Source organism: Eretmochelys imbricata, chromosome 15 (assembly GCF_965152235.1).
Source record: "Eretmochelys imbricata isolate rEreImb1 chromosome 15, rEreImb1.hap1, whole genome shotgun sequence".
NCBI classification, from domain to species: Eukaryota; Metazoa; Chordata; order Testudines; family Cheloniidae; genus Eretmochelys; species Eretmochelys imbricata.
Window position 1 is genome coordinate 14,094,118 of NC_135586.1, and position 14,338 is coordinate 14,108,455.

At 51.5% G+C, this 14,338-nt stretch overlaps 1 protein-coding gene and 1 pseudogene across 1 annotated transcript; both read left to right on the plus strand.

Annotated features, from left to right (window-relative positions):
- Window positions 1-999: 999 nt before the first annotated feature.
- On the plus strand, window positions 1,000-1,773 carry LOC144275813 (immunoglobulin lambda variable 5-52 pseudogene; annotated as a pseudogene).
- A 2,097-nt stretch (window positions 1,774-3,870) lies between these two features.
- On the plus strand, window positions 3,871-13,891 carry LOC144275567 (uncharacterized). The gene is made up of 4 exons (XM_077834932.1): window positions 3,871-3,938; window positions 4,083-4,301; window positions 8,094-8,303; window positions 13,103-13,891. The coding sequence occupies exons 1-4, from the start codon at window positions 3,893-3,895 to the stop codon at window positions 13,480-13,482; spliced, it is 855 nt and encodes a 284-aa protein (XP_077691058.1). The 5' UTR covers window positions 3,871-3,892; the 3' UTR covers window positions 13,483-13,891.
- Window positions 13,892-14,338: the final 447 nt, after the last annotated feature.

The following is a 14,338-nucleotide window of genomic DNA, read 5'->3' on the forward strand; positions in this document are numbered from 1 at the left end:
AGAGGCAGTCAGGACCTCACAAGATTTAAGCCCTGAGAGACTCTATACAGACCAGCAGGTGGCAGTCTAAGACCGCCCAATAGCATTAGCAACACACCCCTCTGTAACTTGTGTCCCAAGGGAAGGGCTTTGGGAAGTTGAAGGCCTTAGGGCCCTAGAACTTGAGATAATTGTAGATCTCGCTAGACTATCTGGAGGCAGGGCCGGTCCTGGACCAAATGGCGCCCCCAGCGAGGAGTCTTCGGTGCCCCCATCTCCCCATCTGTTAAAGTTTTGATTCCTGTATTTTTATTGCATTTGTAGCCCATTTTACGACTTTGATGCATGATTAGCGTGCATGATTTATCCCTGTCATAAACGACTATAAATTTGAACGCTAGGATCTCTAAATCTGTATTTATTGATGCCATATAAAAGCAAATGGGTTCGAAAGAGATCTCTTGAATATGTCCTTGTTTAGTCACTACTGACACTCTTCAGGTATTAAAACACAAGTACGCTTTCACAATTACACAAGAAAACAAGGTTCACAATGTCACAGTTGGGCTCCAACTTTACCTCACTTTGTTCTTATATCTCAGTGACTGACTGGTGATGCCCTGACCCTTATATACCCTCGAGGACATGGCTGACAACACTGTTAGTTCTCAGAAAGTCTGGAAGGTTCCATGAGATTCTACAAAGGTCCAGAACATTCTAGGAGGTCAGTGAAAAATGAATCCACATACGGCACACCTGAAACGTTTTACTTCAAACATTCTATTTTCTCCTTTGTTGGTAACAACAAAACCAGCCCCCCGAGGCCGACGCTCCCCAAACTCGGCACCCCAGGCAGTTGCCTGCCCTTAAATCTGGCGCTGTCGAGAGGCTCTTTCCTTAGTGACAGCCTTGGAAATCCCCAACCTTAGCCCTGCAGCTGAGTCTGCCAGGGACTGCCATCCCCAATGGCTTGTTGCCACTCCCTCTCTGACTACAAGGTGCTTCCTACATCGGGGTCAGATGGCTGGTAGGCAGGATGGAGTTTTCCAGGCTTTGATTTTCCCATGATGCCCTACCACTGAGTCGGAGAGCCAATAACAGCTGTGCAGAATTGCATAAAGGCTCGGGATGGTTCTGCTGAGGGAAATTTAAGCCGGGAGCATGGAGCAGGTGCCAGGGTGACTGAAGAGCTTCTCCGGGTGCTTGAAATCTCTGCACAATTCTCTGGGCTCCTGTGATTGTTCTCCTGGGGGCATGGTGCACAGGTGAGGACACCCCGCTAGACCAGGCTTTGCTGGCCCAAGGCTCTTCTCTGGGACGTAAAGGCCCATGAGAGCTGAGGCTAACATTTGTGGCAATTGTGTGCGTGGTCTTGTTGTTGTAGGCGCCAGCTCCCAGCTCGTGGTGACTCAGCCGCTCTCAGTGTCAGAACCTCCAGGAACTAGGGTAAAGCTCTCCTGTGCTCTGAGCAGTGGGTACAGCATCGGCAATGACAGGGTGCGATGGTACCAGCAGAAGTCGGGCAGTGCCCCACGGTTTGTGTACCACTATTACACCAGCGGTGACCAGGGCAGAGGCAGAGGCAGAGGGATCCCAGAGCGATTCACCATCTCCCCTGACTCCTCCAACAACCTCTGGAATTTCGTCATCTCTGGGGTGCAGGCAGAGGATGAGGCTGACTATTATTGCTATAGATGGGACAGTAAGCAGAAGGCCTATCACAGTGAGACATCCACCAGGGGAACTGAGATGAAAACCGCCTGCCTCTTGCACTGTGCCCTGCTCCAGCAGTAGGGTTTGAAGGAAGAATGGAAGAAATAAATGCCAAAGAAGTTACAGAGGCAGAGCAGGAGGAAGGATTGTGCCAGGGAAGGGGGCTTGTAACCCTGTATGGCTCAGACGATTCTCTGGTTCTGTCCCAAACCCTTGGCAAAGCAGGGCAGGGGAAGGTCACTGCTTTTGCGATTGAGTTCACTTGTTCACTGCCAGGAAAAAGGCTGCTCCTGGAAAGAGGGGAAGGAAAGCGACTGTCAAAGAAATATCCATCTTCCTGCAGGGCCTTCTGGTGCTCCATGCTAACAGGGAAAAGCTGGAAACCTTCTGCCTTCCTACCACCTCAACAAGGCACCAGGAGGGCTTCTAGAGCTCCCAGCATGTGACGCATGGGACAGAGGCTTCCTAGGGTGTTTGGGAGCCTTATCAAGAGGGAAGAGGAAGAGTGGGGCGCAGTACCTGGCAGTGATCAGGAAAGCTCTGGGGCTTTGAGAGAGAATTGGAGGTTTCCAGCCACAGACCCGTTTACCTCAGGTAGCCGAGCTCATCTGGATTCCCCACCATGGCCTGGGCCCCTCTGCTCCTCACGCTGCTCGCTGCCAGAGCTGCTGGTGTCCCAGAGCGTTTCACTGCTTCCATGTCTAGTAACACCGTGTCCTTGACCATCGCTGTGGCCCTAACAGAGGATGATGCTGGTTATTACTGTGCTGCTGGAGTAGGGGTGCTGAACCCAATGACGAGATTGGATGACGAACAGAGAAAAACGCCCCATAGGTTGCGACAGGCTGGCAAATGTGTCTTACATACGACACTCTTGTTAATTCACCCCAGAATATTTGCCTCTTTCACAATGGCTGATATTCAACTTGTGATCCACTAAAACCCCCAGATCCTTCTCAGCAGCACTACTGCCTAGCCCATTATTCCCTAGAGAGAGTGGGCACCGCAGGCTGTGAAGGGACAGAGGAATTAGTGGTGATGGAGAATCCTAATCAAGAAAGGCCCCAGGACTGGCTGCTTGCTGGGCTAGAGGATAGAATCCACATGGGGCCATCTTCGCAGATATTTTTATGTGTTGCATCTGCTGGATGAAAGTGTCTCCACCCTCAAAACTGAGGGGCCCTAAGCAAGCCCTGAAGCTCTGGGACAATATGTGGAAGTCAAGATGACAGGAATGGACAGATTCAGCCTCTCCTCTACCCAATGATCAGCAGTTTAATAAACCCCTTGTGACCGGGGTCCCACAGGAGCCACACTGAGGTTACTCAATTAGGGTAAACTGCAAAGCCTGGGGCAGACAATCCCCAAAGTCGGTGGTTTTTCCAGTACTTAGATCCACCATGGACTTGGGACCATGCAGGTTTGGAACTCCCTTTGGTGTGTCTGGGACCTGTGTCCCCGTCACTGATGGGATAATCTGGTCCCAAGAGTTCCTGGCTCCCAAACCTGTGCTTACTCCTCCAGACCGTGCAATAATCAATTTGGGGATTCGTTCATGCCACTAGATAAAACTTGATGGCAAAGAGAGCTGAAGACAGGGGTCTGTAAAGCACCTGGCACAATGGAACCATGGTCCTGTCTAGGTCTCTGGGTTTCACTGTAACACGCATTAGAATAATCTGGCATAATTTCATTAAGCTCTGGAGAACGGAGTTCAAAGTGTGACCGATGTCAAAGTGAAAATCCGTTTGGTGGTTCCACCAGTGTCCCCTGTTATGCCCACTACAAATGACTGGAAATGTTGACACAACAGAGGCTCAGGACTGGAAGAGCAAAGAGTTGCTGGTAAAACTGGGCAGAGGTTTGTGGCTAGAACAACAGAGGCCTGAGAGGACAGGATTGCAATGGGAGAAGCAGGTTCTGAACATCCCCACGATGTGTCTTTCTGCAGCTAGAGTGATCAGAGAGCGCAGGGTTATCCGGAGAGCAGAGAGCGGGCCTCTGCCTGCTCTGTGCGCTTAGCCCATTGGAACAACCTCCCTTGGGTTGGCTCTGCCCCTTTATGACAGAGCTCGGCCTGGAGAGAGCCATAGATTTGCATGAAGGGGCCATTCTCCAGCGCTGGGGGTTTAAGAGAGAATCGGTGGGTTCCAGCCAGAGACCCGTTTGCCTCAGGAAGCCGAGCTTGTCTGGATCCACCATGGCCTGGGCCCCTCTGCTCCTCACGCTGCTCACTTACTGCATTGGTAAGGGGGGGTTGATTTGGTGAATGAAGCAAAATAAGAATTTATAACCAGCTGTCGCGCTGCTCTCTCTGCAGGCAGCGCTGAGAATGGTGGTTCTGCTCCGTGCTAGGGGGAGTTCTGATCAGCTTGTTTCCTATGTTTCAGGTTTCAGTTCCCAGCAGCTCCAGTCGCTGAAGACGTCCGAGTTAGTGTCTCCTGGAGGGACGGTGACCCTCTCCTGCAGCCTGAGCAGTGGGGCCATCACTGATGGGAACTACCCGATCTGGGTTCAACAGAGACTGGGGAATGTTCCTCGGCTGATCATGCACAGCACAAGTACCAGGCCCTCGGGGATCCCAGAGCGTTTCACTGGCTCCAGATCAGGTAACACCATGTCCTTGACCATCACAGGGGCCCTGGTGGAGGATGATGCTGATTATTACTGCGCTGTGTGGGCTGGGAGTGCTCACCACAGTGACACTGTCAGATGGGGAAGTGATACAAAAACCTCCCTCCCCACCTGTGTCCTGCTGGAAGCTGTGCTGGCTGCAGAGCCCAGGGTATGAGTGAGGTCTACCAGAGAGCTGAGCATCATTCCCTGTGAAATCCAGCTCCTCCCCCTCTGGACAGGGACAACTCTCTCCCTGCTCTCTGGATACACAGCGCAGGGGGACGACTGGTGCCTCTTACACTGACCGTGGGTCTGCTCCTGCTAGAACAGGGCAAAGCTTGCTGGGCACGTCAGTGTCGCTGCTTCTGGTTCAGAACCCGAGAGGGCATTGGACACGTAGATGAAGAGGAGAAAGAGATTTACTCCCACCCCTGCAAGGCCAGCTCCAGCCTACACCCAACGCAGTCACTGTGAGCCGTTCCCTTGACTGCACGGACACCGGATTGGGCCCTTCATCTGTGCACTGGGGGTCGTAGTGGCAAAGAGAAGTGTTCTGGGCACTGAGTGAGCGGCAGTTTCTCTCCTTACAAACATCTCCATGGCACACAAACACAGCCCGGGAACTGGGGCCTCCCTTCTGGGACTTACAATCAGAGTGGGACATCTGTCTGAAAGGTTAAAAACATCTGGGCTGAATTCCCAGGTGTGGACGTGTAGCTGCCCTGGTATCACTGGAACGAGGGTGCTTTCTCCAGCTGAGAACGGACCCAGAGTGCCCAGTGCTGTGAATGTTTTATTATTTAGTTGATTCTTTCCCCCCTATTGCAGGCACCTACAAAACCTAAACTCTCAGCCCTAAATTATCGTGATAATGAATGAACTACACAATGAGCTGCCCAGGTAACCCCTGAGACTCTGATCCCATCCATCCATAGACAAGCACCAGCATGACCCCTCCTCCTGCCCCTCCAGCCCCCCAGCCACCTCCCCAGAAGCCTGGGGAAAACCCCATGGCTGGGGCTTCACAGCATTGTTGGGAGACGATTCTCCTGTCAGAGAGGTTCCCATGTTCAGAGAGGGGGCGACAACTCTTTGTTGGAGAATGGAAACGTGCAGACAAGGATTATTACTTCCTTGTTTCCTTGTGCTCCCCTGGTATGGCCACCTGTCTGTGTGTCTCCACCTGACATCTCTTGTCTACTGCACAGAGCGTGCGTTCTTTGGGTCAGGGTTCGCCATGTTATTCTGGGTTTGTACAGGGCCTGGCACAATGGGGTCCTGTTCATGCCAGAGGCTCTAAGGTGCTACCGCAATGCAGGTAATCAATAATACTGTTCATGGCGTGAAGAGTCTCTCTTTTACTGCATTTCCTGCGTAGCTCTTCCACTCGGCCACTGACAGAGCCCCGGCAGCGCAGCCCCTGTGCTCTGGGCTGAGCCCATAACGGTTTCCCCTGGGAGGAATCTCAGGCAAAGGAAAAGGTTTTGCCTAGGTCACAGACCTGTCATTTGGCCAGAAGAGGTCACTAGAGCTGCAGAAATCCCCGGGTGTCTGGCGGTTCCGGTGGTTAGTTTGCCAGGCCTGGCTCCCCTCTCAGCAGGGGCACTGGAACCATATTTATAGTGGCGATGCTGAGAGCCATTGAATCAATCTGTAAATCCTGCATAGAATGGAAACCACTTCAAGCCAGGTGGTGCAGCAGCCCCCCCCAAACCTCCTAGTTCCAGCACCTATGACTCTCAGTCCACAGAACAGTGCAGTATTCAGTGGCTTTCAGTTGACTCTGAACACACCTGACGGCTCTGCCTAGCCCGCGGTTCCCATCCTGGGGGAGGGAGACTGGACCCAGAGGCATGTGATAATATTATAGTGGAGTTACAGTTACCCAGCCTCATTCCAGCTGGTTACCACAAGCAGACGGACAGACAGACAGAGGGGAAAGAGAAACAGAAAAGGAAAGAGAAGAAATAAGGAACAGGAGCTAGAAACTCCAACTGGGGCAGCCTGAGCTTCTGTGCAGCTTGAGCTTCTGTGATCAGTGACTGATCCCGCGACTCCTCTCTGAGCTCTCTCTGGTTGGGGCTGGCTTTGTGACCCTCGGTGGCCTGGTCCCAGTTTGAACTTGGCTTTTACTCATTTAGGGGCAAATTCTTCCCCCAGTATCCCAGACAGGTGCAGAAACTGGTCAGGCAGCAGAGCCTGAGAGGTCCTGCCACGTGGAGGTGGCAGGAGACAGTGACACTGCCCAGATGCATTCCCCATTTCCCCATGGGCCCTGCCTGGGCTCCTCCATGCCCACATGCAGGGGAAGTTTGAGGTAGGGGCTGAAGCCGTTGGTTCCGTGGCTATGGAGATCCACATTCAATTGCCCCAGGCAGGGGAGGTGCAATAGTTAGACAGGGGATTATGGAGCAGTTCTGCCCTTCCGTGGCAGGTGGGGGTGGGGAAGGGTCCATTACCTCCCTGCACGTGGGCTGTTTGCTCAGGTTGTGCCCAGCAACTTGGGGTTTCCATAATAGGAGCGAGGGAGCAACTGGGCTGCAGGGGCCTGTTCATGCCAGAGACACTCCTTGTAATGCACTTGCGGAAGGGGTCAGGCAGGAGCCGCCTTTCCTGGATGCTGAGCGATGTGTGTTCTACACCCCCAACCGATTCTCCCACCTCTCTATTTTCCGTTGTCCTCCAACCCACCCCCTGCCCATTGTAATGCCATGTACATGTGCCCAGGGAGCCCCAGAGCTCTTTGTCCTCTGCCCCGCTGAGAAGGGGAGTGGGAGAGGCACATGCAGACCCCGTGAAGGCCAAATTACAGGAAGGAATCCTCAGCAACACCAGAACACGCACCCATGTCTGATTAAACAAACATGAACGCACTGATTCACTGGGAAAACTTCCATCCCTTCCAGCCATCTTTGCAGTGTCTTTGTGGCCATCGGGTAGGTGCTGTAAAAATTTAAAGCAGAAAGTACTTTACACTGAAGGAACCTACACTGCCTGAAATGGATACCAAACACCTTCACTTCCTTAATGAATAACTAAATATCAGTCTGAAAGGTTTTAAAGAGCAATGCAAACTTCTTGTATTGCTGAGAAGACAAACAGGGCTGGTAACCCTGGACTGCGCTGCAGAGAGCCGTAGCCGTCAGACTTTTTATTACATAACTGGGCTGTAGCACACAATGGCTTACTGTGCTAATGGGCATTCTGGAGACCTGTATTCAAATCCTGGTTGCATTAGGACTTTCAATGGTACAACGAGGAGCACTACCATAATCAGTTACTTCTTGTACATGGCTGGACAAATATTAGGAATTCAGGGGTCTTTTTCCTTCTCTTCCTTAGAATTCTCCTCTTCTTCATTCTTCATGCTGCCTTGTTCCTCTGCTGACTCTTGATCCTCAACTTCTTTTGAATTTTTTTTCTTCTTCTCTAGAACATGCTCTCCAGTCAATGAGCAGGGAGTAGATTTGCATGAAGGGGCTGTTCTCCATCTCTGGGGGTTTAAGAGAGAATCGGAGGGTTGCAGCCACAGACCCGTTTGCCTCAGGAAGCCCAGCTCATCTGGATTCCCACCATGGCCTGGGCCCCTCTGCTCCTCACGCTGCTCACTTACTGCGTTGGTAAGGGTGGAGGGTGGGGTTTCTCTGAACGGATCCCAAACCAGGGGCTGATCACTAACTGGACTTTGGGTTGAAATCCCTGGGACTCACTCTGTGATTTGGGAAGAACATTTCTCAGACAAGAGAGGCAGGTTGTGATTGGTTGGTTTCTGTTGCTCTCTCCAGGTTGGAGTTCCCAGAGTGCGCTGACTCAGACAAGCTCCACCATGGCAGTGAAACCGGGGGAGACGGCCGAGCTGCACTGCACGCTGCAAGGGGTGGATTTCATTAGTAAAAACCACCCATCCTGGTATCAGCAGAGATCAGGGAAGGCCCCTCGGTTACTGATCTATGAGTCTAGGAGCAGAGCCTCCGGGATCCCCGAGCGTTTCTCTGGTGAGACATATGGTAACAGGGCATCGTTAACCATCACTGGAGCCCAGGCCGAGGATGAGGCTGATTATTACTGTGCTGTGTGGACTGGGAGTGCTCCTCACAGTGACACAGTCAGATGGGGAACTGAGACAAAAGCTCCCCTGTTGGATGAAGCCTTCCTTTTCGCTGCATAGCAGCTGCAGGCCAGGGTTTACTGTGCATGTCTCACTCTGATCTGGGTGGATGACTTCCTGTAGAGCTAACGAGGCAGTGACAGCCGGAGGTATATGGGTTATGAGACAGCCTCCCCCATTTTCCCATCCCTGCACTGGCTTCCCTCATTCATCCCCCATTCCTTTTCAGTTCCAGTCCCCTATTCCGTCCCTTCTTAGTTCCTGCCCCCTTCTCTAGTCCCCCTTCAACTCCTTCTCAGATACCCGTAGAGACACCCCTTGTGAGTCACCTGCCCTTAGCAGCTGCCATTGCCTCTCTGAGGTACCATGCACAATAATGGTCTCTGGTGGCCACAAGAGAACTCCTGGCCACAGCCCAGCCAGATGTGTGAGATTCCGGTTGACAGGTGGGCGTGGCAGGGCTGCCAAAGGCTGACAGACAAGTGAGGTGTGTGACACTTGGCAGCCCTGTCTTTCGCACTGGTGAGCAAATTCACAAAGGGCTTCCGTGGAGCTCTTCCTGATTTACACTGCAATGAGATCAGAGCCTGGCCAATCCGCCCTAACACTACCCCAGCTAACGGGAGAGGGCTTCTTAGCTCTGCCTTACTCCTGAGAGACCTGCAAATGGCCATTGGAGAGAAAGACCCTGCATTGTTCTATGAACATTCAAACCTGTACTGGGCAACCCAACCCAACCCATCCCTTCAAGGATTTAACCCAGGCGTTGCACTGCGAATGCCATCAGCACTGCAGATTCGAACCAACCCTCAGATCTAAGCATCTGGAGCTCGTGGCCTGTGGAATGAAATTTGGTGTGACCGCAGAAGGACGCCGTCCCAGAGCAGATCCCGACTAGAGCCCAGCATCAAGAACACCCTGAATCAGCACCAGGGAACAGGGGTTTGCTCAAGCGTGCGTGACGCAGGCCATGGCCATGAGCGTGCATTGAGGACCTACGTGAGCACAGCGGAAGGAGGAGCTACAGACAGGGTAGCTGAGGATTAGGAGGGCTCAGTTTTATTAATGTGGCTGTACAGAGGGGTGACTCGTAACTCCAGCCCTCTGTGCCGGTAACAGTCGGTCGCTCCCCCTGAAGTAGCAGAAATGGGCTACTCTGTGGAGATGCACAGAGAAGCTGTGAGCTTGGCAGGAGCTCTGCTCTTGGGACCGGCACCTACAGCCTGTGGAGGTCACTGAAAAGACTCCCCTTGATTTCCGTGGGCGTTGGATCAGGTCTTTGGAGCAGAGGGTACCAGCAGCAGGAACAACAGTCTCACCAGGGAAAGATACCAGTCATCAGAGTTATAAGGTTCTTGGGTCCCAAGGCCCCCGTCCGTCCCCCACCGTCCATGCTCAAATCGTGACATGGACCATGAGCGATCCCTCCCGAGATGGCTCCTTCCCTGAGCTGCTCAGAGCTGTGCCCAGGGTGCGATTGGAACAGAGAGCGCAGGGCATCAGTCCCCTCCACTGTGCAGACGCAGGGCCTGGCAGCACCCTGCTCTCCGAACATGCCCACGGCCCAGCTTAAGAGTCTCCAGCTCTTAATATCTCATTTAAACCTCCCCTGCTGCAGATTAAGCCGTTCACTCCTTGTCCTACCGTGAATGGACACGGAGAACAATTAATCACCATCCTCTTTATAACACCCCTTAAGATATTTGAAGGCTGTTATCAGGGTTCCCACCATAGTCATCTTTTCTTGTGCCCATTTTATTTACCTTGCCTCATCGGTATGTTTCTCCAGCTTTTAACATTTGTGTTGCTCTTCTCCAGTTTGTTTGCATCTCTCTTAAAGTGAGGTGCCCAACACTGGATACAAGTGCCAAATGGAGCCGAACAATTCTCTCCTGTGTCTTCAATACAACACTCCTGTTAATTCACCCCAGAACGATATTTGCCTTTTTCATAATTGCGTCATGTTGGCACATATTCAATTTGTGATGGACTATAACCACCAGGTCCTTGTCAGCAGTATTCCTGCCGAGCCAGTTATTTCCCAGAGACAGTGGGCACAGCAGACCTGTGAAGAGAAAGAGGGGTCAACTGTGATGGAGAATCTCCTGGGATAAATGTGTCTATGACTGGCTACGTGCAGGGCTAGAGGAGAGGAATCCACATGAGCCGTCTGCAGATATTTTCATTAGTTGCATCTGCTGAATGAAAGTCTTTCCACTCTCAGAACTGAGGCAGCCAAGTCCTGAAGCTCTGGGAGAATAGTTGGAAGTCATGGCTACAGGAACGGCCGGATTCAGCTTTTCCTCCAGCCAATGACGGGAAGTTTAATAAACTCCTTTTCCTTAGAACTGTAGGATGAGTTATTCCAGCAGCAGCCCCTCTCTCATCCTCACAGAGGCTTCCATGCACTCTAGGGCTGCCAGCTAATAAGCTTAAAACAGCTCCATCCATTACACACTGCTTCTCTCTTGCGTAACATGCCTCTGAGGGACACCCCAGAAGAAGGCTATTTTCATGGGGTGAACCATGTGTTAACAGAGAGCTGGTCTCAGTGATACGTGCTGCCCATTCACAATTATACAGACCGTGGTGACTTTCCTTGGCAATCACATAAGATCCCTCTGGCAACGCCACTGCATGGTGTTTACATGGGTGCCAGCAATGGGAAAGGATGGCATGTATTGTTAGTCTCTTTTAATACAGTTTAGCCGCTGGACGGTAGGGGAGGAACCAGAACCTGTGACCAGCCAGTTCTCTGCAGGACATGAGCAAGTGCTCCACAGAGCACAGGGTAGGACTCTGACTTAGAACCGCACAATCCCACATTCATTAGTGGGGAAGCCACGATCTGACAGCAGGGGAAACATGACGGAACAATGGGCTAGACAGGAATCAGTATTACCGAGTAGCTAGTGTTCCTAGAGCACTGTACAGCTTCAGAGCACTTTGCAAACAGTGACTGATGAATTCGCACCACACCCCTAGGACACGGGTGGGTTTTATTGCCCTTATTCCGCAGCAGGAAGAAAAAAGGCAGAGGGGCTAAGTGACTTATCCAGTGTCCTAGAATGAGCCAATGCCAGAGACGGAAATAGAACTTGGGGCCTGTTCATTCACTCAGTGTTGTGAATCCCTGTGGCTTCCCCCAGCCCTGCGCTGATGGGTCAGTACGGCTGTGACCGTGGCAATTTCCAGCAATATCCTGGACAAAACTTGTTGAATCAAGTTTAAGTATTTTAACAGCCCATTGTATTAAAAATGCAAATGTCTATGGACCATTGCGGGATGGTTTGGAACTTGGTTCAAAGAAAACAGGCTTAAAGCATTATCTGGGAAGTACTGTGACCTTCACACGACCAAGCTGGACAATGTAGCAGGCAGGACTAATTTTCTGGGACGAGACATGTCTGCTGATCACCTGTTCTGTTAGGACATTTCAGAGACCCAAAGTGGGTTCTTCGGGGACCAGCTGACAAAGAAAGGACTCGTAAATAAATAGCCTGACTTTAAGTGGACTCAGGACCTTTGTTCTGGTCTAGGAAGTGGACAGGAATTCCAGTCCAGGGAGGGCCCCGGTCCTTAAGGAAGGGTCAGAAGGACTGGCACGGCCCAGAGCTCTCTTGGAGGTTGGGCTGGCAGGGAGCTCCTGTAAGCTGACTAGCAGGCATGTAGGTTCTTTTATTGTTTTTCATGTTTTCTCTGGCATGCTTTTTCCTTAAGAATTAAATAGGTTTGCTTAGGAAGAACCGTGTGGTAAATTAGAAGTATGGGCAATTGCAATGTAATTAGTCTCTGAGGAGAAAGCAAGCAGGCCTGGAGAGGCAGACTGTCTTTTGCTGGGAATAGCACAGTGAAGGCAGGGAACTGTTCAGCCTGGAAATATCTTGGTCAGGACGGGGAGAGAGGTGGGTCTCCGCTCAAGATAGTTGACGACTAGGGAGCCAAAAGCCTGAGGTTGGGTGACTAGCACCTCTGGGTGCTCTTGTTTTACACATCATCATAATCCGACATATTGTCTTTCACCTCTGGGGAAGTGAGTTGAAATCCTGACCCAGGTCACCAGTGAAAATCAGTTTGATGGTTCCACTGGTGTCCCCAGTACAAATGACTGGAGATCTTGACGTGAGAGGCTCACAACAGGAAGAACAGAGCTGTTTCAGATATTCAGGTGGCTGGTGAAACTGGCCAAAGGCCTGTGGCTAGAATGACAGAGGCCTCAGGTCAGGATTGGAATGGAAGACACTGGTACAGACCATTCCCATGCTCGGTCCTATTGCATCTGGAGTGACCAGAGAGCACAGAGTTATCAGTGAGGCACAGAGCAGGGCTGCTCTGCCTCTCCCTTGGGTTGTCTCTGCCCCTTTTTGACAGAATTGAAAAGACAGGAGCCATTGAGCTAGCAGCAGATTTGCATGAAGGGGCCGTTCTCCAGCTCTGGCGCTTTAAGAGAGAATCGGAGGGTCCCAGCCAGGCACCCGTTTGCCTCAGCTAGCCAAGTTCATCTGGATCCCCCACCATGGCCTGGGCCCCTCTGCTCCTCACACTGCTCACTTACTGCATTGGTAAGGGGTTGGGGGGTTATCTGCTGGATGAAACAAACTAAGAATTTATTATCTATAGTGCTAAGAATCTGTGATGTGCTCCGTGCTAGGGGGAGTTCTGATCAGCTTGTTTCTCATGTTTCAGGTTTCAGTTCCCAGCAGCTCCAGTCGCTGAAGGCGTCTGAGTTAGTGTCTCCTGGAGGGACCGTGACGCTCTCCTGCAGCCTGAGTAGTGGGGCCCTCACTGATAATAATTACCCGAAGTGGGTTCAACAGAGACTGGGTAATGTTCCTCGGCTGATCATGTACAGCACGAGTACCAGGCCCTCGGGGATCCCAGCGCGTTTCACTGGCTCCAGATCGGGTAACACCATGTCCTTGACCGTCACGGGGGCCCTAGCGGAGGATGATGCTGATTATTACTGCTCTGTGTGGACTGGGAGTGCTCACCACAGTGACACTGTCAGATGGGGAAGTGATACAAAAACCTCCCTCCCCAGCCTGTGCCCTGCTGGGAGCTCTTAAACTTTGCACCGGGGGTCACAGGGGCAAAGCCAACGTTATGGGCACAGATTGGGTGCCAGTTTCTCTGCTAACAAACTTCCCCATAACACAGCAATACAGCCTGGGAGAACTGGGGCTGCCGTTTGGGGGCCTACAGACCTAGCAGGAGATTAGTTTGAAAGGCTCCAAATATATTCTGAATTGTCTAGTGGTGTCCATCCGTGTAGCTCCACTGGCTGCTTGGGGGCTAGGGCGATTTACAGAGCTGGCAATCACAACCGCAATGCCTGTTACTGTTATCAATTGGTTCTCGCCCCCCTGTCCAAGTGCCTGCAAAACCCTCAGCCCTAAAATGAATCACCAAATAATGAAAATCCTAGTGATCTGCCCGTGTGACCCCCGAGATCCCATCCAGACATTAAAAGATACAAGCACGAACCTCTTATGCTCCCCATCCAACCCCTCCTGTGACCTGGTGTGCCTGGGGCAGCCCTCACTGAAAATACCAAGGTGAGGGCAGGCTGTAAAAGGGAGAGCAGATACTCCCGAAAGTGGTGGTTAACACTGAAGTTAGACTCACCAATCAGTCACAAACTGTATTCCTGATCCCCCCCACACCCATTATCAAGAAGCTGAAAAAGAAATCACACAGCCCGTATTATTGCATTCCAGTTCTCTGGCTCCCAATCAACACCTAGGTCTAGTACAGTGAGAAGTTATTTAAAAACTCTGCTCACATATACAAAATGTTCTTCTGACCCTAAAGGGTCAGCCACGTTACCAGATCAATAGGAGTTTCGATCTTACCCAAAATACTATGCTGCCTGCCAATCCTTTAGTGTCTAAACTAAAGGTTTATTATAAAGAAAAAAGAACA